At 35.3% G+C, this 13,765-nt stretch overlaps 1 protein-coding gene and 1 non-coding gene across 3 annotated transcripts in view; one reads left to right on the top strand and one right to left on the bottom strand.

The window, feature by feature from the left end:
- The window catches only part of LOC138704499 (sphingomyelin phosphodiesterase-like), a 101,814-nt gene that overhangs the window by 48,255 nt on the left and 39,794 nt on the right, over positions 1-13,765 (top strand). The window contains exon 3 of one of the 2 annotated variants that reach the window (XM_069832426.1): positions 10,013-10,236. In XM_069832426.1, coding sequence (XP_069688527.1) covers positions 10,013-10,236 — 224 coding nt within the window. Of the gene's footprint in view, positions 1-9,996; positions 10,237-13,765 lie in introns of both variants that reach the window. The other variant, XM_069832427.1, reaches the window with a different exon arrangement.
- TRNAN-GUU (transfer RNA asparagine (anticodon GUU)) lies at positions 4,793-4,864 on the bottom strand. The gene has a single exon. It is a non-coding gene; the product is annotated as a tRNA-Asn (tRNA).

Below are 13,765 nucleotides of genomic sequence, written 5' to 3'. Positions count from 1 at the left end.
GAAAGTTACCCAGCATTTGCTCGTATTGGGTTGAGGGAAAACCCCGAAAAAAACCTCAACCAGGTAACTTGCCCCGACCAGAAATCGAACCCGGGCCACCTGGTTTCGCGGCCAGACGCGCTAACCGTTACTCCACAGGTGTGGACAACAACGTTACATTACGTTACTTAAGATTCCGCAATTATTGTTTTTTTATCTTGCATATTAATTTATGATCCTGCAACTTAATCTGAAGCATTTCAAGTTTCTTAATAATCTCATTTCTCCTGCCTGTAAAGAGCTTCTGTCACCTTCCTGTAACATTCAGCACTCGATTGCATGCAAGCAGTCGTCCTTGATGGCTTCACGATTACCATCCAGGATGTGGATCCGAGGGTTGCGGTTTCAAACCTGGCCGAGGACGATAAAATCCTTATCATGACTTCTGAGAGCGAAGTATAGCTGTGTGTCTCGTGTCGTAGATTTACGGCACGTATAAGAACCCTATCCCTGTTAGATGGCCCCAGGAAACATTTGTTGACCATTTCTCGTCCACTTTGAATTTCAAAGTTGAGTAGCTTATGCAATTGGAAGCATCGTTAAATAAAACACCACTATTACTGCAGCCAGTTGTTTGGAGTAGCCAGGCGTAACGATTCTAACAGGGTATACTTAGGTAATAATATTATATTGCCCTGTAATCAGTTCCGAAAGGTTTGATTTATAAAGTTCTTGCACACGATGGAGTACCCAAAAGTCTGCTTCTAAACAAATCACCGGGAAAGACTAAGATCTCTAAAGTAGCGAATTACTTGATGAATGAAAATGTAATACTAGATGGTGTTTACAATAGCTGTTTCTTAATATTAGCAATTTAGTAGACCTTCTTCGCAGTTCAATTTAAAGTTTTCGTAAATGAAACAAATGACTCACTTGTGTTTAACCTTACAACAAGAAGCTTACAATAAAGAAAATAACAGTTACACACACGTGTCAGTAAGTTACAAATCGAAGTGACACCCTACATTTTAATGAAGCATCTGAAGCTATCAACTCTAGAAGGCAGTATTATCCTGTTGCCAAGGTGATCAATGTGCGCACAAACGGCACAAACGAAACAAAGAAGCAGCAGTTGCAAGATGGCGGCACGCCTGCTCGAGTTTACACTGTGAAGCAGTGCTCCGATTTTTCTGGACGAAAGGTCTGGCAGCAAAGAGAATTCGTAAAGAAATGCTGTCCGTCTATAGTGAACATTGCCCACCATGTCAAACTGTCTACAATTTGGGCACAGAAGTTCTCTGAAGAGTGTAAAATTATCGAACACGGAATCTGTTGGCCTTTATAGATTGTCACGTAGGCAAATGTACAACAGATTGGCGACTTGATCCGAGGAGACAGAATGAAGGGGAAGACATGGTAGCTCGGAATTATGTGATGAACTGATGAGTCTTGAGTGCATCATTAGACAACCCAAGACAAAGTGTACATCAGCACTCGGATCAATTCGTCAAAGGTGCCACCATCTTGCAACTGCTGCTTCTTTGCGGGCTTGAAGGAACATTGATAATACTGTCATCTAGCGGTGACAGCTTCGGGAGTATCATTAAAAAATGTATGTCACTACTTCTATTTGTAACTTATTGACTTTCCCTCGTCATTTGTATGTTGTTTAGTCAACTGTCCGAAGACAGGCCTGAACCTCACAAGTGATGCCAAGAAAGCACCACTTATGAGGCAACTAGGCAGGAGATAATGGGGTATGGTGGCCAGTTCCTTTCCTCCTCCATTGCATAAATATGGAAGAAAAATAAAAAAACATAAATCTTCATGTCGCCACGTTTCATATTGGGTCAAATAATTTGATACAATTCATGTAAAGTATTAATTATTTTATTATAACAAATAAATAATCCTTCTCCACTTGTAAATTTAAGTCTCTTTATGACGTTTAAAAATTCAGTCCATTTGTCCATTTTTATGATTTATATTTATATATGATTATGTTTGAGACCTATCGTATTTTAAGTTTGTTTTCTTCCAAAGCAACGCCAATCCTTGCCTAAAAATTTGTGTTATTGTGCATGTCACTTGAAAACTCGCTCAGTCCGTAGACCGGTGGATTAAAAAACTAGTCCAGCTCTTTCATAAAAATGGACTTCACACGTTTTGGTATCACACTCTTCAATTTTACATATTTCCAAAGTTTTTTTTATTTAGAATCCTTTAAGGCAGATGGCATGAGTTGTGCAATCGCTTGGAAATTTCCATGATGCACGGTATAAAGAGCGTAAGCCATAAATTGGTGGTTTTCAGTCATGGTCTCCATGTGAAATAAAAAAAATGTATTTCTTCAGATGGTATAGAAGTCATATGTCTATCCTCTTTCATAATTATGTAGATTGTAGAGCATCACAGTTCCAGTCCGTCATAATGCTACTGGTCTTCATTTCAAACTTTGCTTTTGCTCTACTGAAAACTTGCATATTTGATTTATGCCCTTTTTATTGAGCACCATAGGTTTCAACACAGTTCCCACTATTTCACTAAAAGTGAAGCTCCAGCAATACTATATTGTTATGTACACGGATTGTCATAAGTAGAGCCCGGATGTTTGACAAAATGCCTTTTTTACTGGGTGGAAGTAAATCATTATTTGCATAGATATAAATGTGATTTGGAGTAAATTAAAGTGACACGGCCTATTTTTATTTTGCATATTTTGTCTTAGGCGTTTATTACTAATAAATGCCTTTTTTTGTTATTTTAAAGCAATATATCTTGTTTATTTGCAATTTTCTAATTAATTGTAATGTAATGTGTATGGAATTTAAATATTTGAAACAATGACTAACTTTACCAACAGTAAATAAATGTAATGTCGGTGCTTAATCTGCTAATAATCGTGCTTTAATACTATTGGTGTAATACAGTAGCGGCTGGTGGTCAAAATAATGAGTGTGCTACAATTTCTATATTGGCCTACTGTATACACTTATATGTATTTATCTTAATTTGAGACTCGCCTAGTGACGAAATATGAAATCCATACGACGTTCCTTCCTACTGCAGAACCTGTCAATTACCCTGGTGTTAAATCCTTCAACTTGGATATCATACTCTTTTCTATTGACAGTGTTACTTCACAGAATGGATCCTGTGAATTGTTGGAGGCTATGTATCGTAACAATTGAACAGCTCCATCTATATTCCGGAAGGCAGGTGTTCCGTATAGAACTCAAAGTTGTGTCTTTAACACTCTTTTGTTCAGTACAGTATAGCTGTTGACAGCAACTTCAAGTTCGCGTTCAGGAAAATTAGGCTATCCAAAAATTGCCACAAAATTTGCTGTTTAACAATTTTGTTGCATCTAGATAGCTTAAAGACTGGAAACGGTGAGTAGTTTTCTGAATTATACGGTCACATACTTCCTTGGCTTCAGTTTTCTGGGATTCCATTCTCCGTCGCTTGCTGACTGATTCAGGAGGAACCTCAAAAACCAGGTAGACGGCAGCAGCAGTCGGACACTTGAATTACCAAATAGGCCTACATTGTAAATAGTTCCGAGTTCTTCCACAAACAAGCATTCTCTCGTTACGCTTTACTTTTGCAATCTCCAAGCTGTGTTGTGCTGAAGCTGACTACAGCACTTCCCCGCGTAAAAATAGCCAATCAGGGCAGTGATTTCAGCTTCGCACATGCGCATTAATTGTCTACATTCTCATTTAGAGTTTTGAGTAGCACATTGTACCCCCTGAGGCACCAAAGAGCTAAGAGCGAAGACTAAACACTCTATAACGCGTCATGAACATAACCACGGGAAATTGTCAAATGCCAGACAGATACTATGGGGGTATTGCAAATACATTATTTGAGCAAAAATTATCATTGTGCTGTAGCATTGTAGCACATAAGGACGGGCCGCCCCTGGTGTAATATGAATAATGATCGACAATCCACAGTTACAAATATAATATTGGCATGTCTTCACGATACCACATGATTACCATATGTACTATAGTTGTACGCATACGACTATTTTGACTAATTGTACGAGGTACGAGCGAACTCTATGTCGTACGCAATTTTGTACGACAATTTCACTCAAGGGAAACAATTATTTTGGAACTTATAATGTTGGTTTATAACTATTGAAATGAAATTGATGGTTTTTTTTTTAATTCAGTATGTCCTTGACTAATCCGAAAGAAACATGCTTTTAAGGGGAGAAAATGGTTTCAAACTCTGGTAAACCATGCTTGCCATGCAAGTCATAATTTGTCATCTTGAGCCCTAGGTTTCACGTATACGGCGCGGTTATATCAAAGTAATAGGCCTACATGTTTAATTTTATTAACTTCCTTGTTTGTTCGATAAATGAAGTCTTTTGTCAATGAAATAGTTATCGCTGTAGCATTAATACGTCTAAACGCGCCGAAATTATAGAGGTGTCGGGTTTGAGTCGACTGTAGATGAATTAATTTGATATAATTTTCAGCTGCCGCATTGTTAGATATTAAAAATATCTGCCGCCGCGCCGGCCAAAGATCAAATTCTGCTGACTTTAAATATAACAAAGTTGTTTCTAACCAAGCGTCATCGTGCACGCTTTACTGCGAAGACAGTGTTGATGATGAAGAAATGGGTGGTGATTTGTTTCAATCCTGAATGTTATTGTGGATGTGAACAATAATTACGCTAGTAGTAAATTCTTAAAATTTGGAACTGAAATTGACTGGTAGACATGTATAATATATAGGTTATTTTATTATTCTTTATCAACTGCAATAGTAGAATAATTTCGAGGGAAAAATTGTTCCTGAGCCGGGTATCGAACCCGGGACCTTTGGTTTAACGTACCAACGCTCTACCACTGAGCTACCCGGGAACTCTAACCGAGACCGATCCAATTTTTCCCTCTATATCCACAGACCTCAAAGTGGGCTGACAACCGTCAAGCAACCAACTTCGAGTGCACACTAACTCCGTGTGACTTAAATTGTGGTTTTCTGTTAACGAACAGTGACGTGTATTATGCAAATCAAGATTTCAGGTATAACTCCCTGTAAAGTTGATTTGAATAATTTGGATCGGTGTCGGTTAGAGTTCCCGGATAGCTCAGTGGTAGAGCGTTGGTACGTTAAACCAAAGGTCCCGGGTTCGATACCCGGCTCCGGAACAATTTTTCCCTCGAAATTATTCAAATCAACTTTACAGGGAGTTATACCTGAAATCTTGATTTGCATAATACACGTCACTGTTCGTTAACAGAAAACCACAATTTAAGTCACACGGAGTTAGTGTGCACTCGAAGTTGGTTGCTTGACGGTTGTCAGCCCACTTTGAGGTCTGTGGATATAGAGGGAAAAAATTGGATCGGTGTCGGTTAGAGTTCTCGGGTAGCTCAGTGGTAGAGCGTTGGTACGTTAAACCAAAGGTCCCGGGCTCGATACCCGGCTCCGGAACAATTTTTCCCTCGAAATTATTCAAATCAACTTTACAGGGAGTTATACCTGAAATCTTGATTTGCAACTGCAATAGTTATCTGGCGTCAATGATATGAAGGTGATAATGCCAACGAAATGAGTCCAGCACCGAAAGTTACCCAGTATTTGCTCTTAATGGGTTGAGGGGAAAACCCCGAAAACAACCACAACCAGGTAACTTGTCTCAACCAGGATTTGAATCCCTGCCCGCTCGTTTCACAGTCAGACATACTAACCATTACTACACAGCGGTAGACTAGAATTATGTGTGTGTATTAGGAAGCTGAGAAATGTACGATAATTTTATGCTCAAGTACGACAATTTTCATAAGTTGGTACGACGGTTGCGATTCCTTTATCTGGCAACCCTGCGATACCAACTATAATTTTAAATATTAAGCTCGTTCTCATAGAAGTTGTCACGTAGCATTTCCAATTGTTTGATTTCATATTTTCAAATCTTACTGCTACAATTTTGTGCTACACATGTTTATTATTGTAGGAGAAAGAAATTTGAGTGAGGAACAGTCGGGTGACAGAAGGTATAAGATCGGTTAGCTAGAATGCCTAAATTCAGTAAACCATTAGAAAGTAAACTTCATGCTTTCGTTAGTGAATTTGGTTCTCATGTGTTTTCAACTGATGGAACAGTTTTGTTATGTAATGTTTGTGAAAAGACATGCAAATCATGAAAAAAAAAAAAAAAGTATTTTATAAGTCAACATGCGTCACCTACGAAGTAAATATGTGAGTTATGTTGATATAATTTAAATTTATTGCTAAAATGTATTATGCCTTTTTAAAACTTATAATGCCTTTTTCAAAGATTATTGTGCCTTTTTTTTACGTTTTATTGCTTTTTTGCCTGCCTATTTTAACCGTTATAAATGCCTAAACATGCAACCACGACGCAAATACCAGATCACTTATCTGTGGCGCGTTAAGTATACCTCTTCATAGAACATCTCGTTATTCATCATCTTTTACAGTATGCACCTCGCGACAATGGAATTCCCTGTCACAAAGTATTAGGGGCTGCAAGACAATAAACACTTTTAAAACAGCTTAAAAGATAACCTTATTAGCATTTCACTCGAATCATACTGACTTAAACTATTACTGTCTACATTGTTACTCCTTCCTTTAGACATCATCCTGATTGTGCTGTATTTTCAAAATTGTCTCATAATAATCTCTTTCTATTATCTAACATTATTTGAAATATATTAACATTCTATGTATTTTAGCTTAATTCTGCTACATAGTTTGTATTTCAGTGTTTAATTAACAGTTCATAGTATTTTGTTGTTTAATTCGTAAATAACTCTTGTATACATGTAGCTCTTATCTACAGACGTGGACAAATTATTAACAAAATTGACGATTTTTATGATAATTCTGTTTACAAAATTTGACTTTTCAATTTAGACTACAGTTGACAATTTTGCATATTTCTATCATTACAGTAGACAGAAATATGCAAAAATGTCAACTGTAGTTTAAATTGAAGAGTCAAGTTTTGTAAAAATATATAATAAAAATCTTCAATTTAGCTAATAATTTATAAATTAACAAAAATGTCAACTGCATTGAAGAGCCAAATTCTGTAAAAATATAAAATAAAAATCTTCAGTTTTGCTAATAATTTGGAAATATCCAAAATGTCAACTGTAGTCCAAATTGAAGAATCGAATTTTGTAAAAATATACAATAAAAACCTTCAGTTTTGCTAATAATTTGTAAATATGCAAAAATATTAAATGTAGTCCAAATTGAAGAGTTAAATTTTGAAAAATATACAATACAAATCTTCAATTTGGCTAATTATTTGGAAATACACAAAAATGTCAACTGCAGTCTAAATTTAAGAATCATATTTTGTAAAAATATGTAATAAAAATCTTCAGTTTAGCTAATAATTTACAAATTAGCAAAAATGTCAACTGCATCGAAGAGCCAAATTTTGTAAAAATATAAAATAAAAATCTTCAGTTTTGCTAATAATTTGGAAATATCCAAAATGTCAACTGTAGTCCAAATTGAAGAATCGAATTTTGTAAAAATATACAATAAAAACCTTCAGTTTTGCTAATAATTTGTAAATATGCAAAAATATTAAATGTAGTCCAAATTGAAGAGTTAAATTTTGAAAAATATACAATACAAATCTTCAATTTGGCTAATTATTTGGAAATACACAAAAATGTCAACTGCAGTCTAAATTTAAGAATCATATTTTGTAAAAATATGTAATAAAAATCTTCAGTTTAGCTAATAATTTACAAATTAGCAAAAATGTCAACTGCATCGAAGAGCCAAATTTTGTAAAAATATAAAATAAAAATCTTCAGTTTTGCTAATAATTTGGAAATATCCAAAATGTCAACTGTAGTCCAAATTGAAGAATCGAATTTTGTAAAAATATACAATAAAAACCTTCAGTTTTGCTAATAATTTGTAAATATGCAAAAATATTAAATGTAGTCCAAATTGAAGAGTTAAATTTTGAAAAATATACAATACAAATCTTCAATTTGGCTAATTATTTGGAAATACACAAAAATGTCAACTATTGTCTAAATTTAAGAATCATATTTTGTAAAAATATATAATAAAAATCTTCAATTTTGCTAATAATTTGTCCACGTCTGTATATCAAATTGTTGAATTCTTTGTAAGTTGATACATGTGTATGTATACTTTTTGCTGGTTGAGTGGAAGAGAAGGCCTTACGGCCTTAACTCTGCCAGCTAAAATAAATCATTATTATTATTATTATTATTATTATTATTATTATTATTATTATTATTATTATTATTATTATTATTAAACATCCGGGCTCTACTCATAAGCATTATTCAGAATTCAAAAAAATGAAAATATATCTCTAAACGTTTGAAATAACTTTAAATAAAAGCAACAAACTATTTTAAGGCAGTCTCGGGTATTCTTATTGAAAGTAACGACAAACGCTATCAACGAGAGAATTCCTTCGGAGGTGTAGGAATGAAAAACGAATATAGCTCTAATGACCTTGGATGATATGAAGGCATGTCGGAAGTGGGTGGATTGATATGACTTATTTTCGTTACCTACTTTAATTTTTTTCCATAAAATATAAATTTTAAAAGCGTAAATTTTCAAATTTTATAAAATTTACATATAGATATTACACACATTGAAAGTGATTACTCACATTCTAAAGTGAATATACTGTGCATCGGCTTCTAACTAAAAACAGAAACATTTCATAGCTTGATGTCATGATAACTTACTTGTGGGTAAACTCGCATTCAAGTTTTCAACAGAACAATCCATATGTCAGAAATGTTGGGGCTTGCTATACATACGTATAGAAGCTATATCCATACACACATCATTTAATCTTTCAGTTGTTACCCTTAACAACACGCTAATCCCTTATTCATCTGTCGTAAAAAATCTTGGCTTCTTTTTTGATAATAATCTAAGTTGGAATTTTCAAGTTAAAGAAACGATAAAAAAAATCTGTTCCTCCATTCACTGTTTGAGTCGCTTGAGAAACTTCTTGCCCCAGCAACTAAAACTTACCATAGTGCAAACCCTAGTAACGCCGCACTTCGATTATTGTGACGTTTTGTTAAGTGACCTAAGTTCTGAATTGTCAGTCAAGTTACAGCGAGCTCAGAATATGTGCGTCAGATACGTGTGCAACATCCGACGGTATGATCACATATCACCGTCCTTCGCAAGTCTCTCGTGGCTCCGACTTAAAGAACGTAGAACTTTACACTCTTTGTCTTTACTCTTTCGAATTCTGCACACTTCAACACCAAATTACCTTTCGTCTCGTTTCTCTTATCTATACTCTAACCACGACGTAAATACCAGATCACTTATCTGTGGCACGCTAAGTATACCTCTTCATAGAACATCTTGTTATTCATCATCTTTTACAATATCCACCTCGCGTCAATGGAATTCCTTGTCACAAAGTATTAGGGACTGCAAGACAATAAACACCTTTAAGAACAGCTTAAAAGATAACCTTATTAGCATTTCACTCCAATCATATTGATTTAAACTATCACTGACTACATTGTTACTTTTTTCTTTAGACATCATCCTGATTGTGCTGTATTTTAATTGTCTCGTAATAATCTCTTTCTATTATCTAATATTATTTGAAATATATTAACATTCTATGTATTTTAGTTTAATTCTGCTACACAGTTTATTTCAGTGTTTAATTAATAGTTCATAGTATTTTGTTGTTTAATTTGTAAATAACTTTTGTATACATGTAACTCTCATCTAAATCAAATTGTTGGATTCTTTGTAACTTCATGCATATTTATATACACTTTTTGCTGGTTGAGTGGAAGAGAAGGCCTTACGGCCTTAACTCTGCCAGCTAAAATAAATCATTATTATTATTATTATTATTATTATTATTATTATTATTTTGAAATATTCTTGTTATTTACTAAACCTCTTCGAGACATTGTTTCAGCTATACAATTAAAGAGAACTTGATACTCATTTTTAAATTAAGTTTTTGTTCTTTCCAGAGGGAGAACAACCGGGACAAACAGGTCCAGGAATGACACCAAGCCATTCAAATAGTCTACTAGATAAGGCGTTCTGTCTCACATGCCTGTCAATAGTAGGCAGTCTCCTACAGATGAAAGAAGAGAAGACATACGATGAAATGTATGATTTTCTTAATAAAACATGTGTTGAACTTCACATACAAAAAGAAGAAGTATGTTCGGGTGCGATCAATACTACCATGGTAATTATACATTGTCTATTATAACAATAATAATAATAGTAATAATAATAATAATAATAATAATAATAATTCGTACAAAATTTTGTCCAATATTCTTTTGAGAAGATTAACTCCGTACGTAGATGAAATTATTGGGGATCATCAGTGCGGTTTTAGGCGTAATAGATCGACTATTGATCAGATTTTTTGTATTCGACAGATAATGGAGAAAAAATGGGAGTATAAGGGTACAGTGCATCAGTTATTCATAGATTTCAAAAAGGCATATGACTCGGTTAAGAGGGAAGTATTATATGATATTCTTATTGAATTTGGTACCCCAAGAAACTAGTTCGATTAATTAAAATGTGTCTCAGTGAAACATACAGCAGAGTCCGTATAGGTCAGTTTCTGATGCTTTCCCAATTCACTGCGGGCTAAAGCAGGGAGATGCACTATCACTTTTACTTTTTAACTTCGCTTTTGAATATGCCATTAGGAAAGTTCCGGATAACAGCCAGGGTTTGGAATTGAACGGGTTACATCAGCTTCTTCTCTATGCGGATGACGTGAATATGTTAGGAGATAATCCACAAACGATTAGGGAAAACACGGAAATTTTACTTGAAGCAAGTAAAGCGATCGGTTTGGAAGTAAATCCCGAAAAGACAAAGTATATGATTATAGTTTCGTGACCAGAATATTGTACGAAATGGAATTATAAAAGTTGGAGATTTATACTTCGAAGAGGTGGAAAAATTCAAATATCTTGGAGCAACAGTAACAAATATAAATGACACTCGGGAGGAAATTAAACGCAGAATAAATATGGGAAATGCCTGTTATTATTCGGTTGAGAAGCTTTTGTCATCTAGTCTGCTGTCAAAAAATCTGAAAGTTAGAATTTATAAAACAGTTATATTACCGGTTGTTCTGTATGGCTGTGAAACTTGGACTCTCACTTTGAGAGAGGAACAGAGATTGAGGGTTTTTGAGAATAAGGTTCTTAGGAAAATATTTGGGGCTAAAAGGGATGACGTTACAGGAGAATGGAGAAAGTTACACAACGCAGAGCTGCACGCATTGTATCCTTCACCTGACATAATTAGGAACATTAAATCCAGACGTTTGAGATGGGCAGGGCATGTAGCACGTATGGGCGAATCCAGAAATGCATATAGAGTGTTAGTTTGGAGGCTAGACGGGAAAAGACCTTTGGTGAGGCCGAGACGTAGATGGGAAGATAATATTAAAATGGATTTGAGGGAGGTGGGATATGATAGAGACTGGATTAATCTTGCTCAGGATAGGGACCAATGGCGGGCTTATGTGAGGGCGGCAATGAACCTCCGGGTTCCTTAAAAGCAAGTAAGTAAGTAATAAAATAATAGCAATAATGTTAATAAATAATAATAATAATAATAATAATAATAATAATAATAATAATAATAATTATAATAATAATAATAATAATAATAATAATAATAATAATAATAATAATGTAGAGCCACCGGCGTAACTCTGTCGGGTAAGGCGCTTGCCTGCCGATCCGGAGTTGCGTTAGGGCGCAAGTTCGATTCCCGCTTGTACTGATTACCTGGTTGGCTTTTCCCGAGGTTTTCCCCAACCGTAAGACAAATGTCAGGTAATCTATGGCGAATACTCTGCCTCATCTTGCCAAATACCATCTCGCTATCACCAATCCCATCGACGCCATATAACCTCGTAGTTGATATAGCGTCGTTAAATAACCAAGTAAAAAAATAATGTAGATTCTCAATTATCCGTGTGTGTGGTGCGGATTAACCGCCTTGCAACTTAACTGCGGTACCGTATTTTTTTTAATAAATGGGTTAAGTATTTAATTATTTTAATAAACATATTATTACATTTTCGTTTTTCATAAAATGTTTCTTCTAACCATTCCGGGTTCACTAAGATATCCAGATAAAATACAAGCTTGAATAAGCAAATAACTTTAAACGTTTTTTTTTAGTTGGTTATTTAACGACGCTGTATCAACTACGAGGTTATTTAGAGTCGATGAGATTGGTGGTAGCGAGATGAGGCCGAGGATTCGCCATAGATTACCTGGCATTCATCTTAGGTTGAGGAAAACCTCGGAAAAAAACCAACCAGATAATCAGCCCAAGCGGGGATCGAACCCGCGCCCGAGCGCAACTTCAGACCGGCAGGCAAGCGCCTTAACCGACTGAGCCACGCCGGTACTTTAAACGTAAACTTTTGTAAATAATTATGGTGTAACTAGCCTATATTACAACAGAGCATTTCATAATATGTATCTGGGTTGTCTGTTGTTCTTTTATTATTGACGCGCTTTCTTCCCTTCATTGTTCGAATATACAGAGCGAGGTGACTCAGTGGTAACGCACTAGATTGACATTCGCGAGGCTCCGGGTTCAAGCCCCGGAGTCGGCCAATCAGACTAGTTTCTCCTGACTTTTCTAGTAGTTAAGACAAAATGCCGGGTTGGTAGTTTCCTTATCACAAACTCCAAACGTTTATTTACAATTATACAACAATAAAACCGAAATAATGTTCAGGAAGGATACTAATGCAACTGGCTTTACCAGCACAGGTGGTACAGCCAGCCAGCATCTTGATTCACTGATGGGTTTGGATGTAGAGATCAAGCTGTATAGCTTTGAACTCCTATTTGAAGCTAATCTCTGATTTGGATACACAGTTTTCTTCCTGCTGGTTATTTGATGTTATTCACTGATGATATGAGCCGTACAGAGCAAAAGTGGCGTAAGTCAAAATTTGGTAATGAGATTTAAAGTAAAAATTCTGTGAAATGCAGTGCAAAGTAGCAATTAATATGACCTTCTTGCTATTCACCGACTACTAATAGTTTAAATAAACTGAATATTAATTGCTACTTTGCGCTGTATTTTATAGAATATTTACTTTAACCCTCATTACTCATTTTTTACTTACACCACTTCTGCTGTGAACGGCTCATATATAGATGTGGCTGGAGTGCGTCCTAAATAAATATCTGATTTTCACTTAGTAAATAATTTGCATGACTTTTGATGTATAGAACTGATTTAGTAATTTCTGTGAGTAATCTTCAATGGACTCGATGTTTAAAATTTCGTGAAGAAATTTATTTGATTTGATTATTGGCTTCACTAATTGTAGGGAGAACTTTTCTTTGAACATCATGTAGTTTGCGCATCAAATTTTAATTAAACGATGACCATGCTGGAAATGCATACAGTACAGGACTGTTGTAGGGCTCTGAGTTCTGCAGTCACAACTGGCCTACGTCTATGTTCATGATACAACGGAGTGGGCTATGGAAATTCAGCTCTCCTTGGCAACGGTTTTGTTGTGAATTGTTTTGTATCTTTTCTGACGAGAAATAAAAACTGTTCTTGAGTTTCATTTACTCAGTATATTGTATTCTAGCTACAATATTGGTGACCCCGACGTGATATGAACACGCACAAAGATACAAAACAATTCACAACAAAACCGTTGCCAAGGAGAGCTGAATTTCCATAGCCCACTCCGTTGTATC

This window comes from Periplaneta americana, chromosome 8, assembly GCF_040183065.1.
Source record: "Periplaneta americana isolate PAMFEO1 chromosome 8, P.americana_PAMFEO1_priV1, whole genome shotgun sequence".
Classification (NCBI taxonomy): domain Eukaryota; kingdom Metazoa; phylum Arthropoda; class Insecta; order Blattodea; family Blattidae; genus Periplaneta; species Periplaneta americana.
The sequence above is the reverse complement of the archived record's forward strand: the minus strand, read 5'-3'. Positions and strand labels throughout refer to the sequence as shown.